The sequence below is a fragment of the Chrysochloris asiatica genome, unplaced genomic scaffold (assembly GCF_000296735.1).
Source record: "Chrysochloris asiatica unplaced genomic scaffold, ChrAsi1.0 scaffold00100, whole genome shotgun sequence".
NCBI classification, from domain to species: Eukaryota; Metazoa; Chordata; class Mammalia; order Afrosoricida; family Chrysochloridae; genus Chrysochloris; species Chrysochloris asiatica.
The window spans coordinates 3,272,997-3,294,040 of record NW_006408618.1 but is presented as its reverse complement, the minus strand read 5'-3'; the positions used below and the strand labels follow the sequence as shown (position 1 = coordinate 3,294,040).

Sequence of the window (21,044 nt, the reverse complement as noted above, 5' to 3'; positions counted from 1 at the left end):
AAAAGCCGAGACTGTAAATTCCAATAAGCCAAGTCCCCCCAATCCAAAAAAAAAAAAAGCTAAAGAGGATAGAGAGAAACACTGTAAACTGATGATATATGGTGGGGATAATAATCAATGTAATGAGACAAGCTATATGAATGGTTGAATGTGAAGCTGATGATGTGTCCTGTAAACTTTCACTCAATGCAAAGTAAAAACATTTAATTAAAAAAAAAAAAATCTAATTGCTAAAAATAAACATAATACTGTCACTTTATATTAATTTGCTATCTGGTATCAATCATTTACTCTCAATGAGTTCCCCAAGGATAAAGAAATATAAATAAAAAATTTCTGTCTCAGGTATTTCATGAGAAGAAACTAATAATTACTTTTGCTAACTATAATATCCTAGTACTACATAAGCTATTTTGGAGTCCTGGTGTGGCGCTGTGGGTTAATGCGCTGGACTGCAAAGTCATTTGAATTGCAAGGTTGGCAGTTTAAGCTCATCAGTCAGTCCTTGGAAACCCGATACAAGGGCCGCTATGGGTTGGAATTGACTCACTGGCACTTAACAACAACAACAATATAAGCTAATTACAAAAGTACTTAATTCATTTAAATCCTTTGGGTGATTCAGTACCTGATTAATGCCAATTCAATTTGTAATGAATCATTCAGTATTGAATAATTTAGTACCTGATTAATGCATATCCAGTTTGTTACTCCTCTGTCAACTCTGAAATTGCTTCTCAAACTAGTCTACAATTTTTATTTCTCTAGTTGTTTTATGTTGCAAAGAGTAATTTCTGTCAGGCCAGTCCCATTCATGACTCAAATGTACTTTCCAGGGAATTTGGAAAGGCTTTGCTAAAGCTGCTTCTAAATTGACCTACCCTGAAAACAAAATTCCCAAAATCTAAACCACTGACCAAAAGCTTTTTTGAGCTTTCCCAGACTTAAAGAAAAAGGCTGTGATCTTTTAATACCTGATTTTATTCACAGGTTCCTAGAAAAAAGTACTTTACATGTAAAACTAGCTAGTCATCACAAATTTAGTAGTAATAACAACACTTAACAGCTATATGCTAGTCTGTGTTTGTTTTTTTCTGTGAATTGAGTGAAGGTTTACAGAGCAGATCATCAGTTTTACTTTCAACAAATCATACACTCTGTTTCATCTCAATGATTGCAATCCTCTCCATGTAACAAGAGTTATCGGGCTTCCTCCCTGCGGTTCTTAGGTTCCTTTTACTATTCCACCTTCCTTCCCAATGCTTATGAACTTTGTTCTTAGGTAACTGTTGCCCTTTTGGTCTTAAATGATTGACCATTCTATGATAAGCATACCTTACTAGTGTTGTTGTCCCCACTCTGCACCTATTTACAGCTTGGCAGAAAACTAAGCAATGAGAGCGAGTTCTTTTTCAGATCTGAAGGGTAGCTGAGGGTAAGAGTTTCAGGTTTCTCGATTATCTTTCTAACCAGCTTGGTCCTTTTTCTAATTTTGAGTTTTGTTCCACATTTTCTTCCACTCTATCCAGGACCTTCTAGTGTGATACCTTTCAAACAGTTGGTAGTGGTAGCCAGGCACCATCTAGTTTCTTCTGGTCTCAGTCATGGAAATTGATGTTCATGTGTTCCACTGGCCAGTGGACTAGCTGATTTGAAGCATCTTCAATTTTTATCACTTTTGATTCTGCACATGTAGAGACCAATAGTTGCACCTTAGATGGCTGCTGATGACCTTTCAGGATACTAGTTACTACTCGCCAAAGTAGGATGTAAACATTGTATTTGTGGGCTGTGCCAGTTGACCATGGTGACCCCTCAGAATATGGCCCTGAGCCCTCCAGCCCAGTAACTTATTGCTTCAAGATGTTTGGTAATGTATAAGTTTTCATCAGTTTGTCCTGTGTGCTCTACCACATTCATAGGTGTTTGCAGCAAAGGTAAATGCCTATGTACAAATATCCTCTGTCAAACCCTTATAGACCTATAGGCATAGCTAGTCCATGTTTTAAGTGACTGATATATATTAATTCATTTAATCAAGCCCTATGAAATAGATACCATTATGGTGGCAGTGGTGGTTGTGTGCTGTCGAGTCAGTTCTAACTCATAGTGACCCTGTATATGGTTTCCAAGGCTATAAATATTTATGGGAGCAGAAGCCTCATCTTTTAACTCATAATCCACTACACTGCCAGGACTACTTATGTAATATTATATTCCAACTTAATAGATAATGAATCTACTCAAGGTCACCCAGCTGGTAAATTGTCAGGCCAGGATATTAGGAAGGAGCTTCTTTTTAAAGTGGCTTTGTAAGCACCTTTACTTTCTGCATCAGAAGCACTGCAATCAGATTTATTAAGTGGGGAGGACCTATCTATGTTGCTGCTTCAGATTTCAGCATGTATCATTTATACAGTCTTCCTATAGTTAGGGAGGATTTAAGACTGTCTTTTTTTAATTTAAAAGATTAATACCTAAAATCTCCATCTAATATATTCTGTGGAAGGCACAAGTTTCAGAGTGTAGAGGAGATGCCAGTGAATCGACATCTCTATTCCAGGATCAGGGTTGATTCCAAGCCTCTCTGGTCACTAAGGGAGATCCAGTGCAGTTTAAGGAATTCTGAGTACTGACTTGTTTTTTTACTTGGAATATTTTGAGTATGTTGGACTAAAACTATCTACAGACACCATGACGGTTTCAGATTTAAATTTCAATCTTTAAAATATACCACACTGATAAAAGTAATTTATTACATTTTGTACTTGTTACAGAAACAGATCAATCAATTAAAATTTTGGTTTTTTGTTTGTTTGTATGGCTTGTTTGAAAAACATGAAGATTCTGCTTCACCAAGCTTGAGTAGAAATCTTTGCACAGCTTCTTTATTAATGTGATAGATCTTTTAACTCTGACCAGAATCTTATAAAAGCAAGTCTTGTTTGTTTTTATTCCCCAGCTAGGCATGTGATAAAATGAAAACGTGCCCACTGACGAAGTCAACAGCATTATTTATTATATCTCAAGAAAATTTTTTTTTAAATTAGCCTCTTCAAATTCAAGCTTGCATTAAAATGTTAGAAATCTACCTCTTTATTGCCACTTCTACATCAATAAGCACCACATAAAAAACTAATGGGATGGAATACTGGAAGTTCAGTCCTCTCTTCTTCTCTTCTTCTTGACCCTAGCCTAGAAAAAAAACCTGTTATATATTGAAATGTTGCCCTGATTTCAAAACTAAGTAATCCAGTATTTAGGAATTAATACAAACAAGGAAATCAGGAGAAAACAGGAATGGACAGGTGTTGGTTTTCTCCTTCCAGGGCCATTCATACCTGCATTCTTCATCACTTTTGATGAGGGGATCAGAGCCTACTGTACCCACCAGGAACTTGGGACTAAGCAAAGGCAGACGAACATGTTGTAGCACCTGTGAGATAATAAATATTTTTAGAGGCCTGAGCTTCCAGTGTATGAATGACTGCAAGGCAACAAAAGCAGTTTTTAGCAGCCCCCCCACCCCACCCCACCACTGCCTGCACTGAAATTTTTACTGAAAGACTACACCCGTGAGACAACAGACTCTCCCTCCCCTAGTGCCACAGTATATGATTAACTATATAAAATTATTAACTATATAATAACATGCTAGCAATATCTAGTGTTAAGATCCCTGAAAGAAGGGGGTGAGGTAGGAGGGCAGAGTATATTCTTCCTTTGATACCATCATGTACCATGAATCCAGACTATGTCAAGAGACAGCTCTCTCTTTCTCCCCATCCCCTTTTCCTATGCATGTTGACTCTTCTGGTTGTAGGTATACAGAAACACCAGGGTCCTTTGTCCCTTTGTTTCTTTCACCTGCGATGAGGGGCTATGCAGGTGTAGAAGAGATTTCCCTGTCAACTCACTCAGGGACTCACATTAGCGGGGAGGATGGTGGGATTGTTAGAGGGGTAGAGAGGCAATAGTCTGAGATGGAATTTTACCCTTTTCTCTATTTTAATTACTCTGTAAGTAATTAAAGCTTATGAAAATGGGTCAATGTCAATTATTTGCTGAGCGTTATTGCTTTAAGGAGTCCTTATATAGCACTGTGGGTTAATGTGCTGAACTGCAAAGTCTGTTTGAACTACAAGGTCGGTGGTTCAAGCTCAACAGTCGCTCCTTGGAAACACTATACAGGGTTGCTATGGGTCAGAACAGACTTGATGGCACTTAACAACAAGAAGTGTGGCACTGCAGGATAAACACTGGACTGTTAATTGCAAGATCATGGGTTCAAGCCCACTCTATTCAGTATTGCTAGGAGTCAGAACCTATTTGATGGCTCTTAACAGCCGCAACAACATAGCTTTGAACAAACTTATTTTCATTTTTCATCATAGCTCATTGTAATGACCCATGCCAATTTTTTTGAGATCTTACTGAAAATGATATATAACATATTGCTAAAATGGTATTAAGGAGCTCTAGTAGCGTAGTGGTTACTAGTCAGGCTGCTAACCTCAAGGTGAGCTGTTCGAAACTACCAGCCGATCCGTGGGAGAAAGATGAGGCTCTCTGTTCCCGTAAAGATTTACAGCCTAGCATAGCATAGGTTGCTATAAATTGGAATCAACTCCACGGCACACTTCCATCACTACCACCAAAGTGGTATTAGCGTGCTTCCAATTTTTCAATTATCCTTCATTACTTAATTAGTGATTTGTTGTTGTTGTTAAGTACTGTCAACTAGGTTCTAACTCATAGAATCTAGGGCTATAGGGTTTTCAAGGAGCAGGTGGTGGGTTTGAACTAAAGACCTATGGCTCACAGTCCAGAATTTATTCTAGTATTTATGGTTTCCTCCCTTCTTTCTTCCAGAACCTCCTCTACAAGCAGCTTATATGACTGGATCAAAATTAACATTCAAAGGAATATCCTATTAAATTGGTAGAGATTAAAGGCATAATTGGAGTCCTGGTGTGGTGTTGCGGGCTAATATGCTGGACTGCGATGTCAGTTTGAACTGCAAGGTCGACGGTTCAAGTTCACCACTCACTCCTCAGAAACCCTACACAGGGTCAATATGAGTTGGAATTGACTCGACGGCACTTAACACCAACAAAGGCCTAATAAGAGTGGGTCTGAAGCATTTCACTCAGTGTCCATTTATGCCTCACACCATCTTTTTATTCTTCTAAGTGTGTTGGGATTTCCAAGCTATGGGAAAGGGAAGAATTTTATCACATTTAGGTTTTGACTTGTGCTATAGACTCGATGGCACTTAACAACAACAACACAGACCAAACGGATGGAGTACAGTGGATCTGTAAGATAAGCACTGGACTGCTAACCACAGGTTAGTGGTTCGAGCCCACCAGCTGCTCTGCAGAAGAACAATGAAACTTTTTGCTCCCGTAAATATTTACAGTCTCATACGCTGTAGGATCAACACTGGACTGAGAACCACAAGTTCTGCAGTTCAAACCCACCAGGCGCTCCTTGGAAACATTACACCGGGCCACTATGAGTCAGAATGGAGTCGACAACACTTAACAATAACAACAAAACCTGTACATGGTTGCTGAGTTGAAACTGACTCAATGGCACTTAACAACAACATAGACCAAACCTAGATAGAGCTCGTGCAAAACAAGAGAGAAAGCAAAGAAGCAAAAAAGTTCACAATGATAGACTGCTTCTAAATACTTACTTACTTGATTATTGAGGAAAAAAATGGACTTCCTTAGTTTAATATAAAGGGAGAGCAATATTGATTTCAGAATTGCAAATCAAATAGGTACGATTTCCTAAATACAAAGGCATTTCTCAAAGAAACATTCCCATCGTTACCTGGGGTAGTTGAGGACGTCTTTCTTGAATACTGTATTTGACCCAGGCCATTACTGCATTAAACACCTGCTCTTCACTGCGAACATTCAGCTCATCACTAGATATTATATCAATGAGTTGATTGGCTGGAAGGAGCATGAACTCTTCACTTTCCATCACCTGTCAGATAAGAGGAAAAACACAACAACCTGTGGTCACATTTAATTTATTCTCAACACTGTTCTTTAGGATTATGAGGTAAAACTATTTCACAATGGAGCTGAGGTTCAAAACAATACTAGAAGAAAACAAAATTACAATGAGAACAAAGAAGAGTATATAGAGGACACAATTAAAATTTAAGAAAACAATCATTTACGATTCAAGTATGATTGAGAGTTGCATTTTTAAATTTTTTTCTAAAATAAAGGATAATTGGAATAAAATTTTATATTCTTAATAAACCAAACTAACTATACAAATTATAACTCCAGAAATATAAGAGACATATGTACACATCCAGAAAAGCTTCCAGAAAAAGATTAGGTGCTATAGCAGAAATACCAGGAGAAATGGACCTATGGAAACACCTGAGGACCAAAGTACACGGATATATGTGTCAGTGAAAAAATACAAACATACCACCAATTATTTATCTTCATCAAAGGCAAGGGAACTGTCAGAAATAGAGATGAAAGGCAAGAAGAGTATTTCCTTGTTGTGTAGTTCAGACACAAATGCTATGATCTCACAAGTGTGTTCTTCAATATGTAGGGTGAAAGGGACAGTGTACAATGAAGGAGGGCAGCAATCACTGCCACCTTCCATATAGTTTGTTCTATACCTTAGAAGACTGTGATGTGCACCGGTGCAAGTAGGACATAGTTAAAGACTCAAATTTCTACTGTGCTACCACCTCTAATGCAGCCAGAGAGCTCCTTGGAGGCCAAGATGGCCTAACTCTGTCTCTCATACTTCAGACATAGTGTCAGGAGGAACCAGTCATTGGAGAAAGATATCATGTTTGGTAAGGTGGAGGGTCAGAGAAAAAGAGGAAGACCCCCAATGAGATGGACTGGCCAAGTGGCAGCATTGATGGACTCAAGCATGGCAACAGTAGTGAGGTTGGCCCAGAATCGGGCAGTGTTTCGTTCTGCTGTGCATAACGTTACTATGGGTCGGTACTGACTCGATGGCACCTAACAACAACACAACAACCACCTCTAATGCAGATGATAAATTGGGAGAGGGTTATTTTCATGCTTGTCAAACATCATTTAGCAGAATATGAGATAAGTCATACCAGTAATCTGAATATTTGATTAAGAATTTTTTTTCTAAGTACATAATGAAAAATAAATGCAAATCTCAAAATAAAAGTTAAGGGCCATGAGGCCAGTTATACGTAGGAGTTTCAAAAAGTTCTTGGACAAATGGAATGAAAATATAATAGAATTTTTCCATGAACTTTCTAAAGCCCTTTAGTATTTAAAGTAGAAAATACTAATGAGCACTTGTTTTTATAGAGTTGTCTTTAAATAGGTAATACAGAAAAAACATGCACCAAATCATTATTACCTCTTACAACCCTCTGCAATCTTCAGTTGGGTTCAATCATTCGTTGCAATGGTCACACAGAAGTCAGACACCATACTCAGAGTTATGGAGTTGATTAGGGAAGTTAACGGGTTACAATATGGGATGAGAAACTGCTCATGACACAGTTGTTGGTCAGCTGCTGATAAATATACACTGGACACACCACTCCACCGTAAGCCTCAACCTAAGGATGCTTGGCTCTAGCTCTGTGGGCCAGTAAACCTAGCTCCTTCATGTAAGTGCCTAGAAGCACCCCATTCTATAATGAAGCCTCCTGCCCTAACTCACGCAGCTTTAATTGCTCCATGGGCCGGAAAGCCCACTGCTCTGTTTCGTGCTCTGGTTCTTGGTTCTGCTGCTGATGCTCCTCTGCCACTCCTTTGGTAACATGGCTTTTTGTCCCTGTGTTGAAGTTTAATACGCATGAATCTTGGGTTCCAAAGTATGTACTCCACTCCTGGTTCTTCTTTGATGGTTCTGAAGCAGAACCTTGCTGCTTCTAAGATGGTTCATTTTATACCCATGCTAGAGTTTCAAATTTTTACAATTACAATAAACTCTGCTAACATCCACAACTGAATCATGTCATCCTATCAGTATTCTCTCCCATCTTCTCTTACCCAGACCCAGCAGGGCAGAAGTCTTGTTTGGTGGGAGTTAACAGAGTATGGCTAAGGAGCTCTGGTAGCGCAATAGTTATGAGTCTGGTAGCGCAATGATTAACTTCAAGATCAGCAGTACGAAACTACCAGCTGTTCCATGGGAGAAAGATGAGGCTTTCTGCTCCCATAAAGATTTATAGCCTTGGAAACCCTACACGGGGTCACAATAAAGTTGCAACTGACTCCACGGCACATAACCACCACCATAAGAGAGTGTGGCGAGAAGAGATACTAGGTAATTCACTACACCATAGAAATCTTTAAATTTAAACTGAGGTTGCTTAGCCAGCTAATTTGGTAATTAGAAAGATTACAATTAGTTCTCTGTGACTGGATTATCAGATTCAGCAAATATATATGTAGGACAATATTTGGGACATATATTTATACAAAAAATTTATTCATTGTTATAGCTGCAATTCAGATTTAACTGGGCACTGTATTTTATCTGGCAACCCCATGTTGGGGGCGATAAAGTTCAGAATCAAATGTGCAAGCTTTAGTCATGACTGCATCTTACTTTCCTCTTTCTTTTTCTCCTTTCACTTCAATTTCTCCGCTAAGCATACATATTATGGTATCATGTGTCTATATCTTTATTAAGTAAAAATGCTAGGTGCTTTAACATTTTCCCAGGGTAAATTTTTCCAATTTAGTGATTATAAGCCAAATGTTATATAAATATGTGTGATTATAAAGTTTCACTGTTTATACATAAACCTCTAGGGCATTTACTTACTGGAAACATAAAGTGGTAAAAAAACACATGAAAAATCATGTGAGAAAACATTTGACACTAATTAAGGGCAGAAAGTAAAAATAGTACTCTTCTATAAAGTCTGTTTAAAGTGACATTTCTTTCCTCACCAATAATTATTTTTATGCAAATAACACACATATCATATGATGCAAACCTTGCAATCCCCTCAATGTGTGAGTTTCTTAATGCACTCTGTGAGCATTCTATGTGTGTGCATTATTTACATGGGCATGTTTGTTGTTGTTGTGAAGTGCCTTCGAGTCAGTTCCCTGTTGAATTTAAGCTGCCCTTGGGAGTTCAAACCGACCTCACAGTAGAGTGCTCATCCTACAGCACCACAACAGGACTTCATGTTATAAAGTATGGTAAGGATATACCATTAAGACAAATCTTTAACCTTGCACCAAATAACCAAGTTATGGAAATAATTCTTAAAGCATCTTTTCTTAAAAAAGAATTGAGGAGATCTGAACTTTAAGCCCTACACTACTGTGGTAATCAGCTTACTTTTAGTTTTTTCAGATGGATGCAGATACTGTTTTAAGAATGAATGAAGCTGAAAACAATTAAACAAAGCTCCAAATGGTGACTTAATTTATTATTTTACACGTGCACACAGCCATTCTAGTCCATGATCAAGGGAAAGCTTTCCTCACAAGGATTTCAATTATGGTTCAATCAGGTTCACTTTGAAGGCATGGTCAGAACTGAAAGTGACTAAAAACTTTCTTAGAGCTAAGGCATGATAGTGTAGTAGGCTGACACACTGAGCAGAACCTCTGCAACACAGACATGGGAGAACACGTGAAGTTGACACACATGGTGGTTCAGGAACACTAAGCTTCAGTAGACAGGACAGAGAGGTGGACTGAGGGCAGTCTGGAAGAGGAAACTGAACAGGAGCAGCACGAGAGAAGAAAAACAGGAGGGCTATCAGCTGGCATGGAGTGGTGTGGCCATCTTGAGTTTTGCTGCCAATACAGTGACTTAGGGGCACAGGGCCGGGATGAACAGAGGCTCATGAACCCGCACTGAACTACAAAAAAAAAAAAAAAAAAAGCTACACAAATAGCACACTGAGAATTAAGTTCATATTCCTTGCAGTCTATCACATCCACCAGGAGACAGGTGGTGAGCGCTGAGAAAATACTAACACACAATTACAAATTAAATGTGTGCAGCACATTTGCCTAAAGCAATATGTACTTTGATTTCCTAACTGCTGCACCCAGAGTGTTGATAGTGGGTCCAAGCAAAATGAGGCTGTTGACTATTTCAATTTTTTCTCCATTTTTCACGATGTTATTTACTGATATAGTGATGAGGATTTCTGTTTGTTTTACATTGACCTGCAACCCATACTGAAGGCTGTGGTGTTTGATTTTTATTAATAAGTATTTTAAGTCCTTGCTGCTTTCAGCAAGCAAGGTTGTATCATGTGCATATTACAGGTTGTTAAGGAGCCTTCTTCCAATCTTGATGTCATGTTCTTTTTCATTTTCTCGGGTTATTTGCTCAGCATACAGGCTGAAAAAGTATGGTGACACATCTTTTCTGATTTTAAACCATTCAGTGTCCCTTTGTTCTGTTCGAATGACTGCCTCTTGATTAATACACAGTGGCACTGTGGGTTAATGTGCCAGACTGCAAAGCAGTATGAACTGCAAGGTTGGTGGTTCAAGCTCACCAGCTGCTCTTCAAAAACCCTATACAAGGTGGCTATGGGTCAGAATCGACTCAACGGCACTTAACAACAACAACCCTTTGTTCTATTCGAATGACTGCTTTTTGATCAATACACAGGCTCCTCATGAGCACAATGAAGTGTTCTGGAATACTCATTCTCCACAATGTTATTCATAGTTTGTTATGATTCACACACTTGAAAGCCTTTGCATAGTCAATAAAGCACAGGTAAACATCTTTCTGGTATTCTCTGACTTCAGCCAAGATCCACCTGATGTCAGCAATGGTATCCCTTATGCCACATCCTCATCAAATCTGTCCTGTATCTCTGGCAGTTCCAAGTCAATGTACCATTGCAGCCATTTTATTGAAAGATTGCAGTTTGTATTCCATCAGTTCCCAGAGCCTGGTTCTTTGCTGATGCCTTCAGCATACCTTGGACTTCTTGCTTCAGTATCACTGGCTCTTGATCATATGCTACCTCTTGTAATGGTTGAACATTAATCACTTCTTTTTGGTACAGTGACTCTGTATTGCTTCCATCTTCTTTTTATGTTTTCTGTAACACTGAATATTTTGCCCATAGAATTCTTCAATCTTGCAAATCGAGGCTTGAATTTTTTCTTCAGTTCCCTCAGTCTGAGAAATGTTAGAGTGTTCTTCCCTTTTGATTTTCAAACTCCAAGTCTCTGTACATTTCTTGACTTTGTCTTCATGAGCTACCTGCAAAATTTTCTGTTCAGCTCTTTTAACTCTACTCATTTCTTCCATTTGTTTTAGCATCTCTACACTGGACAGCAAGTTTCAGAGCCTCTTTTGACATCCATTTTGGTCTTTTCCTTCTTTCTTGTCTTCTTAATGACCCTTTACTTTCTTCCTGTATGGTGTTTTTCATGCCATCCCATAGCTGCTCTAGTCTTAAGTCACTAGTGTTTATGTCTAGTACACCCAAACTGTTCTTGAGATGATCTCTAAATTAAGGTAAAGGACCTAGTTTAGCTCTTAAGGACGTGTCTTCATTTTCTTTAGGTTCAGCCTGAACTTGCATAAGAGAAATTGATGGTCTGTTTTACAGTTGGCCCCTGGTCTTGTTTTGACTGATGATATGAAGGTTTTCCAGAGTCTTTTTCCACAGATATCATCAATTTGATTCCTGTGTATTCTATCTGGTGAGATCCATGTGTATAGTCAGTGATGACATGTTTATGTTGCTGATGACATGTTTTTGCAATGAGTAAGTCACTGGTCTTGCAAAGTCCTATCATGTGATCTCCAGCATAATTTCTCTCATGCAGGTCATAGTTTTGAATTACTGGTTCCTCCTCTTTGTTTCTAACCTTTGCATTTCAATCACCAGTAATTATCAATACATCTTGATTGGATGTTTGATCAATTTCAGACTGAAAAAGTTGGTAGAATTCAATTTCATCACTACACGAGTCCTGGTGTGGCACTGTGGATTAATGTGCCAGACTGTAAGGCTGTTTGAATTGCAAGTTCGGCAGTTCAAGCTCACCAGCTACTCCATGGAAACCCTATACAGGGTTGCTATGGGTCAGAATCGACTCAATGGCACTTAACAACAACAAGCTTTAGTGGTTGGGGAGTGTAAATTTGAATAATAGTGGTATTAACTGGTCTTCCTTTTAGGTGTATGGATATCCTATCATAGACAGCATTATACTTCAAGATAGATCTTGTAATGCTCTTTTTGATGATGAATGCACACCATTCCACTTTAATCTGTCATTCCTGGCAGAGTAAATCATATGATAGTCAGATTCAGAATGGCCAGCACCAGTCCATTTCAGCTAATTCCTAGGACAGGGGTCTTTATGCACTCCATTTGATTTTTCACAATTTCCAATTTTCCTACATTCTTACTTCATACATTCCATGTTCCAATTATTAATGACTATTTACATCTTCTGCTCCTCATTTTGAGTTAAGCCCCATGAGCAAAGGAAATCTTTTAAAGTTTACTCCATTCACACCATTATGGTCATCTCAATGTTGAGGGGATAGCTCTTCCCCAGACATATTCTGAGTGCCTTCCAAACTGAGGGGCTCATCTTCTGCCACAATATCTGACAATATTCTGGTGCTATTCAAAATGTTTCAATATTCAGTATTCTGGTGATACCTTTAGAAATAATCTGCCTCTCTCTAGTCTGTTTTAGTCTGCATGCTTAGCTAAAACCTGCACACCATGGGTGATCCTATGATATTTGAAATACCAGAGCATAATTTCCATCATCATAGCAACAAGCAAGCCATCACAGTATGACAGATGAATGATGGGTCTAAAATACAGACTTAGAAAATATAATACCAGAAGTGAAGTCAGAATGACTTGATAAAGAATTTAAAGCAAATTCAGAGAAAAGTTCGACAAAAGCAAGGAAAAATTAATGAAAATACAAGAAAAAACTGACAAAAAAAACACAAAAATTGTAAAACATAAAAACAGCAATTAGAAAGCCAGAAGGTTAGTACTAAGTAAGACTGCAGAAATAGATAATATATTACAAGGGTAAAACATAACTGAATTGGCATCTAACAACAACAACGTAAGACAGAACAGAACTTCTCCTTAGGATTTCCAAGACAGTAAATCTTCACAAAAGGAGACACCCTCCTCTCTCTTCTGAGGAGAAACTGGTAGGTTTTGAAACATCAAATTTGCAGTTAAAAAACCAATGCTTAGCTCAAAGCACCATCAGGGCCCATTTGACTACTCTGTTGTCGTTAGGTGCCATAGAGTCTGTACCTACTCATAGTGACCCTATGTACAACAAAACGAAACACTGCCTGGTCCTGGACCAACCTCACAATTGTTGCCACGCTTGAGCCCACTGATGCTGCCACTTTGCCAATGCATCTCACTAGGCGTGTTCCTCTTTTTCTCTGACCCTCTGACCCTCCACCCTACCAAATATGATATCCTTCTCCAACGACTGGTCCCTCCTGACAATATGTCCGAAGTATGAGACACAAAGTTTGGCCATCTTGGACTCCAGGGAACACTCTGGCTGCACTTCTTCCAACAACACAAGATCTGTTGGTTCTTTTGGCAGCCCATGGCACTTTCAATATTCTCCTCTAACACCATAACTCAAAAGCATCAATTCTTCTACAGTCTTCCGCATGCATATGAGGTTACTGAAAACACCATGGCTTGGGTCAGGCACACCTTAGTCCTCAAGTTGACATCTTTGCTCTTCGACATTTTAAAAAGGTCTTGTGCAGCAGATTTGCATAAAGTTAATCTGCTAATGCAAATCTTCCTTTGATTTCTTGACAGTTGCTTCCCTGAGTGTTGATGGTTGATCCAAGAAGAATGAAGGCCTTGACAACTTCAATCTTTTCTCCATTGATAAGAATGTTGTTTATTGGTCCAGTTGTGAGAAATTTTGTTTTCTTTACATTGAGATGCAATCCATCCTGAAGGCTGTGATCTTTGATCTTCACCAGTAAATTTTTTAAGTTCTCTTCACTTTCAGCAAGCAAGGTTGTATAATCTGCATATTGCAGGCTGTTAATGAGTCTTCCTCCAATCCTGACGCCACATTTTTCTTCATATAATCCAGTTTCTCAGATTATTTGCTTAGCATACAGGTTGAATAAGTGTAGTGAAAGAATACAATCTTGTCGCACACACCTTTCTTAATTTTAAACGATTCAGTGTTCTCATGTTCTGTCTCTTGGTCCATGCACAGATTCTTCATGAGCTCAAGTAAGTGTTCAGGAATACTCATACTTCACAATGTTGTCCACAGCTTGTCATGATCTACACAATCAAAAGCCTTTGCATAGCCAATAAAGCACAGGTAAACATCTTTCTGATATTCTCTGCTTTTAGCCAAGATCCATCGGACATCAGCAATGATATCCCTCATTTCACGTCCTATTCTGAATCCAGCATGAACCTCTGGAAGTTCTCTGTGAATGTATGCTTGCAGCCAAACGTTTCTGTATACCTTTAATAAAACTTTACTCGCATGGGCTATCAAAGATATTGTCAGATGATTTCCATTCTCTTTGGAATGGGCACAAATATGGATCTCTTCCAACGAGTCAGCAAGATAGTTGTCTTCCAAATTTCTTGGCAGAGATGAGTGAGTGCCTCCTGTGCCTCCTCACTTTCTTGAAAGCTTTCAATTTGTATTCCATCAATTGAAAAAAAAGAGCCTTATTCTTTGCCAATTCCTTCAATGCACCATGGACTTCTTCCTTCAGTATCACTGGCTCTTGATCATATGCTCTTGAAATGGCTGAACATCAACCATTTCCTTTTGGTACAGTGACTCTGTGTATTCCTTCCATCTTCTTTTGATGCTTTCTGCATCAATCAATAATTTCCCCAGAGAATCCTTCAATAACGAAAGTCAAGGCTTGACTTTTTTCTTCAGTTCCCCCAGCTTGAGAAATGCTGAAAGTGTTCTTCCCTTTTGGTTTTCTGATTCCAGATCTTTGCACATTTTGTTGTAATATTTGGCTTTATCTTCTCGAATTGACTTTTGAAATTTTCTGTTCCCCATTTGTACCTCATTTCTTCCATTTGCTTTAGCATGTCCTGGTCCTAATTTTACTATTTTCATTTTGTGTCTTGTGTCTTCCTTTTTTTCTAATCTTCCATCACCCCTACTTGGGTTTAATCTCTATGTGCAGGTCATGGAGTATAGCCACTTGTTGGATGCAACACTTAACAACAACAACAATAACATGTAGGAGGGGATGCGGGTATCAAGGACATTGTCTGAAATTATTTAATTTATATATATATAATTCACTGAGTCCTGAGTCCTATGTTATATTTAAGGGCACTCACAATTTCAAAAGGGAGTGCAGTGGCAGTTCTCGTCCCCCAGTTGATCTGTGGGACAAAGATAAAACTTTCTGCTCCTACAAAGACTTACAGCCTTAGAAATCCTATACAGAGTTGCTATGAGTTGAAATTGACTTTACATCGCTTAACAACAACAATCAACCAGTGAAAGAGCAAAATATGCTTTCACGTGTTGGGGCAGTTACTGAATTACCCAGGTGTACTTGTGTAAATGAGTAAACCAGGCTGCTAAAGGATTACTAAAAGTAAGTGTCATGGGATACCCCAAAGGGCTGATAGTAGCCAAGGTATGCATTTTATAGGTCATGATATGTGGAAACGGGTGGCCAATGAGGTACAACAGAATTACCACCTGCTCTACAAAGAAGCTCTGGTAGCGTAGCACTTTTGAATCGGGCTGCTAACCTTAGTGTCAGCAGTTCGAAACTACAGCTGTTCTGTGGGAGAAAGATGAGGCATTCTGCTCCCGTAAAGATTTACAGCCTCAGAAACCCTGTAGAGGGTCGCTATGAGTCGGAACCTACTCCACGGCACATAACAACAAACAACAACAACTACAATGTGCTCAAGGGTAACAATAATTGTGAAGATGGCAAAGGACCAGGCAATGTTTACTTCTGTCCTGAAGAGGGTCATTATGAGTCATAACCAACTCGATGGCATCTAATAACAGCAACAACAACAACTATTACAACGCCCAGGCCACAGGGCTGGTGGAAATAATTATGTCCTAAAACAAATAAAAATCCTTACAGGCAGAGTTGCCTTGGTGGGGTGGACTAAAGTGCTGCCTGAAGCTTTGAAGTTGATAAATTCAGCTTCTACTGGAGCCTTACACTGTTTGCCAGACTAGGAAGCCTGAGTGGCCCTCCAACAATACAAGTAACATTACGGGCTCCAGAATCATATCCACCAAGATTGTTACTGGAACAAAACAGCATGGTCCTCTGAACACCTCAGGACTTGACACTGGGAAGCGGAATCATCTAAAATAATTAAGTAACCAGAGTGGAATGGTACTTACTTTGTCCCTCTAGATGCAGAGGAACTGACTTCTTTCCTACTGCACAGAGGGCCTCTTTACTTGCCCAAAGTTAGGTTCCAACAATCAGGTCATTATACAAAAATCAGCATTATGCAAAAATGGAGGATGACCACATCATCTCACCCATCAGATGTACTATGAACGCCCTGCAAGGTTCCTGCTCAGGTCATCTGTCACTTACCTCACCAGAGTTCCCCCTTCCCCACACTGCCTCAAGAGAGTTTGGCCCCTAACACTGTACAGTCAGGGTGAGCCTAGCACTGCCCTTCTCCCCAGTCCCAATACTCCCTCCCTCTCCCACCCTCACCTTATTTTCAGGATAGGTAGCTTCAATTCATTTCTTCAAGAACATCAAAATGCCCTTAGAAGCTTTTTCAGGAGCAGAGTGTTCCCTGTTTATGGGTGGGAGTGCCTGGGTGTTACATGGGCAGTGCATGCCACTTGCTGGGTTCCCCTTGCCCATGCAACCCCAGCTCTAGCTGGGCGGCTCTGCCCCTTTTGTCCCCATGAGAACTGACAATCCAGAGATGGCCTCTTCCTTTGATCTTAAACTGCAGTTGTCACTGGCCTTTGGCCACTGACCTTGGCAGGCAGCCGGCTCTACCTTCACCTGTGCTTGCCTAGGAAGAGGCATCAAGGAGTGAAAGGGGCTGCAAACTTGCCAGTTAGCTAACATGGGGTCCCAGAGGCTCCAGACACCCAAGTACCACATTTTATGACTCCTTCTGACCACTGTTTGTCCTGTCCCTGCTGCCTTTTGACCAGACCCAAGGTCCTGCTTTCTTCCCAGCTCCAAGGGTGGGTTACCATTAGGACACTGATTGCTGTTGCCCCAGCCTCTGTCCCTTGGAGGCACCCAGGACCTGCTGGGCAGTGTCCTCCTGTCCCTGCCAGCTGAACTCTAGCTACACGCCACCCCCCATACTTCTTCCTAGTACCCTGGCAGCTCAGAGAGACTATACCCCCTTCTCCCTATCTGGATTCTGACATATTAAGTAATATGAGCTTCCTATGTGCATATGGGGCCTGTCAAGGACCTTGGCACTAATTACTGTCTGATATATGTTTAAATACACAAAATACTCACATAGATTTTTTTTAAAACTAATGTTGTTAAATGTGAAATGTTGGATTACCAGCTAGCTGATAAGTGAGTAGGTATAATTATAGTTAAAGTTATATTCATTAAAAAGATCTCAGAAGGAAGTGAGGAACATGGTACAAGAAAACCTACGCTGTTTTAAAGTATGGGTGGGGAACCTTTCTTCTGCCAAAATTTATAGCATCATTTGTGGGCCATACAAAATTATCAACTTAAAAATTAGCCTGCTATATTTGGCCAAATATTTCATTAACTCACCGGCGCTGTGGTCTAATGCAAAGTCATTTGAACTACAAGGCCGGTGGTTCAAGTTCACCGGCTGCTTCTTGGAAACCTTATACAAAGTCGCCATGGGTCAGAATCGACTGGATGGCATTAACAACAACAACAATGTGAAGGTAGGCAGTTCAAGCTCACCAGCTGCTCCTAGGAAACCCTATATAGGGTCGCTATGGGTCAGAACCGACTTGAAGGCACTTAACAACAAAAACAATGTGATGGAGTCCTGGTAGTGTAGTGGTTATGAGTTGGGCTGCTAAGCTCAAGGTCAGCAGTTTGAAACTGCCAGCCATCCCACAAGAGACAGATGAGGCTTTCTGTTCCTAAAAAGATTTACAGCCTCAGAAACCCTATGCAGTGTTGCTATGAGTTGGAACCAACACCATGGTACATCACCACCACCACCAATGTGATGGGACTCCTGGTATGGTGCTGTTAGTTAGTGCGCTGGACTGCAAAGTCAGTTAGAACCACAAGGTCGGTGGTTTAAGCTCACCAGTGGCTCCTCAGAAACCCAATACAGGGTTGCTATGGTTCGGAACCGACTCGACAGCACTTAACAACAACAATGTAATGGCTGGAACTGCAATTGTCTTGGCAGGGCCAGACCAAATGATTCTGGACTTCTGGTGTGGCATTGTAGGATAAGCACAGGACTGCAAGGTCAGTTTGAACCACAAGGTTGTTGGTTCAATCTCACCAGCTGCTCCCCGGAAAACCTATACTGGGTCTCTATGAGTTGGAACTGACTTGATGGCACTAACAAAAGATTTTAAAAAATAGCTAAATTGTCATAAACAGATTTGATAGAAACATGGATGTTAAAGGTACTACTGGTGAGTATTTAGATGGAAATTGTTGTTGTGAAGTACCGTTGAGTCGATTCTGACCCATAGCAACCCTGTATAGGGTTTCCAAGGAGCAGCTGGTGAGTTTGAACCACTGACTTTGCAGTTCAAACAAATTTGTAGAATTAGGAACATGTACTTGAAAACTAAAGAAAAGATGATCCCTGTTACACAGCAGCAGAAAGCTTAGATGAACCAAGTTCTACAGTTACGTGGAAAGCAAAATTGTAATATGATAAATTTGTATATTTAGCTTATGGTAACTCTAAAGGAAGTGTTGAAAATGTAACTTGTTTTTTTCTTGCTTCTAATAGTTAATATTAGAGTTATTATGTTAATTTTCTTGCTTCTAATAGTTAATATTAGAGCTATTATTTAATATGGGGGCTTGGTGTGGTGCTATAGGATAAGCAATGGACTACAAGGTCGATTTGAACCACCAACCTGATGGTTCAAACTTACCAGGTGCTCCTCAAAAACCCTTTACAGGGTTGCTATGAGTCAGAACTGACTCAATGGCACTTAACAACAACAAAATCCTTGTAGGATTTTGAAATTGCTTGGGATTGCTGACTCTTTCCACACCCACACCCATTCATTTTTACCCTTTGTCCATTTTCCTGTTTTACATATATCTCATTTAATTTTTAAGAACTTTAAGGAAATTTGCCTTTTTCTGTTATAAGCCACAAATAACTATTCTGAGTTTGGCACTGATTTCAGCAACCAACACTACCTCTTTTCTGAGTTTTAGTCATGTAACAGTTACCTGCTTAATATCTTTACTTAAATATCTCAGATATGTCTCAAACTCATATATAAAATGGATCCCATGAACTACCATGCTAAACTGCTCTCCTCTCCTTGTATATATGTATCTATAGTACATATTCCCAGAAGTGAGACTGTTAAAATCAATGAGCTTGTGTATTTCCAATTTTCATGGATACTGCCAAATCTCCTTTCATAAGGGTTAGCCCAATTTTTACTCACATTGCTGTTGTTATTGTGTGCTGCTGAGTCAGTTCTGACTCATAGTGACCCTGTATAGGGTTTTGAGGAGCAGCTGGTGAGTTTGAATAACCGATCTTGTGGTTCAAACCAATCTTGCAGTCCAGTGCTTATCCTACAGCATCACACCAGGACTCCATTAACAATGAGTATTTCCCCATGACCTTGACAATAGAGTATACAATCAAACTTCTAGATATTTGTAATCTAACAGATAAAGAAATGGTACTTTAGTGTAGTTTTCTGTTTTGGCTATTATAACTAGCTTGAACATTTTCATAAATTTAAGAGCAACTTGAGCCCTGATGTGGTGCTGCAGGACAAGCACTGGACTACTAATGGCACAGTTGGTAGTTTAAACACACCAGATGTTCTCGGAAACCCTACAGAGGGTTACCACAAGTCAGAACTGACTCGAGGGTACACAAAAATAACAACAAAGGAAATTTGACTTTTTTTGTTTACTGCCCATTTTTCTGTTACATGATTGGTCTAGGATACTATTCGGCAGTTATCTCTGTGATATAAGTTGCAAGTATTTTCTTTTAACTTCTGTTTTGTTTTACCACATAAGTTTATTTTCATGTAGCCAAATCGATCAAACTTTTCTTTATGTTTTCTGAATTAGTCAGTTAGAAAGGACTTCATTTCTTCAAAATAATATTCCATGTTGTTTTCTAGTATTTCCAAGGTATCATTTTTGTATGTTTAAATATTTGATCCAGTGGAGGTTATCCTGGTGGATGGAAAAGTGATTTTTAAAAGTCAGTGGAACATGTCATTCGTTTAATAGTTTCCCATTGTTCTTCATAAGGAGCTCTGGTAGTGTAGTGGTTATGAATCAGGCTGCAAACTGCAAGGTCAATAGTTCGAAACTACCAGCTGTTCCGCGGGAGAAAGATGAGGCGTTCTGCTCCCGTAAAGATTTACAGTCTCGAAGCCCTGTACAGGGTCGCTACGAGTCAGAACTGACTCCACGGCACATAACCAACCAACCAATTGTTCTTCATATTAAATCCAAAATCCTTAGCATGGTCTATAAAATAGTGCAATCTAGCCCTGCTCTTTGTCCTTTCTATGAAACTGTTACGTAGTGTCTTGCCACTTGCTATCTAGGGCCTCATTGGGTTTAAGTTTTCAAAATAGCTATGCTTCCTTATGTCTCAGGATTTTGTACGAGCAGTTCCAGAATCAAAGTTAAAACTCTGTTATATACTCTTAAACCATCTAGTAATGAATTATTTGTATAGTCATAGATTCAAAGGCTATCTTCCCTGCTAAATTATAAACCTCATAAGCACAGGTACAATAGGTGTCTCATTCACTATTATGGCCAAGCACAGTGGCTTAGACATAGTAGCTTTACAAATGACTGCTAAA

At 39.5% G+C, this 21,044-nt stretch overlaps 1 protein-coding gene across 1 annotated transcript in view; it reads right to left on the bottom strand.

Moving 5' to 3' along the window:
• Positions 1-21,044, bottom strand: part of KLHL20 (kelch-like family member 20) — a 140,602-nt gene that overhangs the window by 57,807 nt on the left and 61,751 nt on the right. The window contains exons 4-5 of the mRNA XM_006867054.1: positions 5,845-6,003; positions 3,342-3,436 (exon numbers count right to left, since the gene is read on the bottom strand). Coding sequence (XP_006867116.1) covers positions 3,342-3,436; positions 5,845-6,003 — 254 coding nt within the window. The remainder of the gene's footprint in view (positions 1-3,341; positions 3,437-5,844; positions 6,004-21,044) is intronic.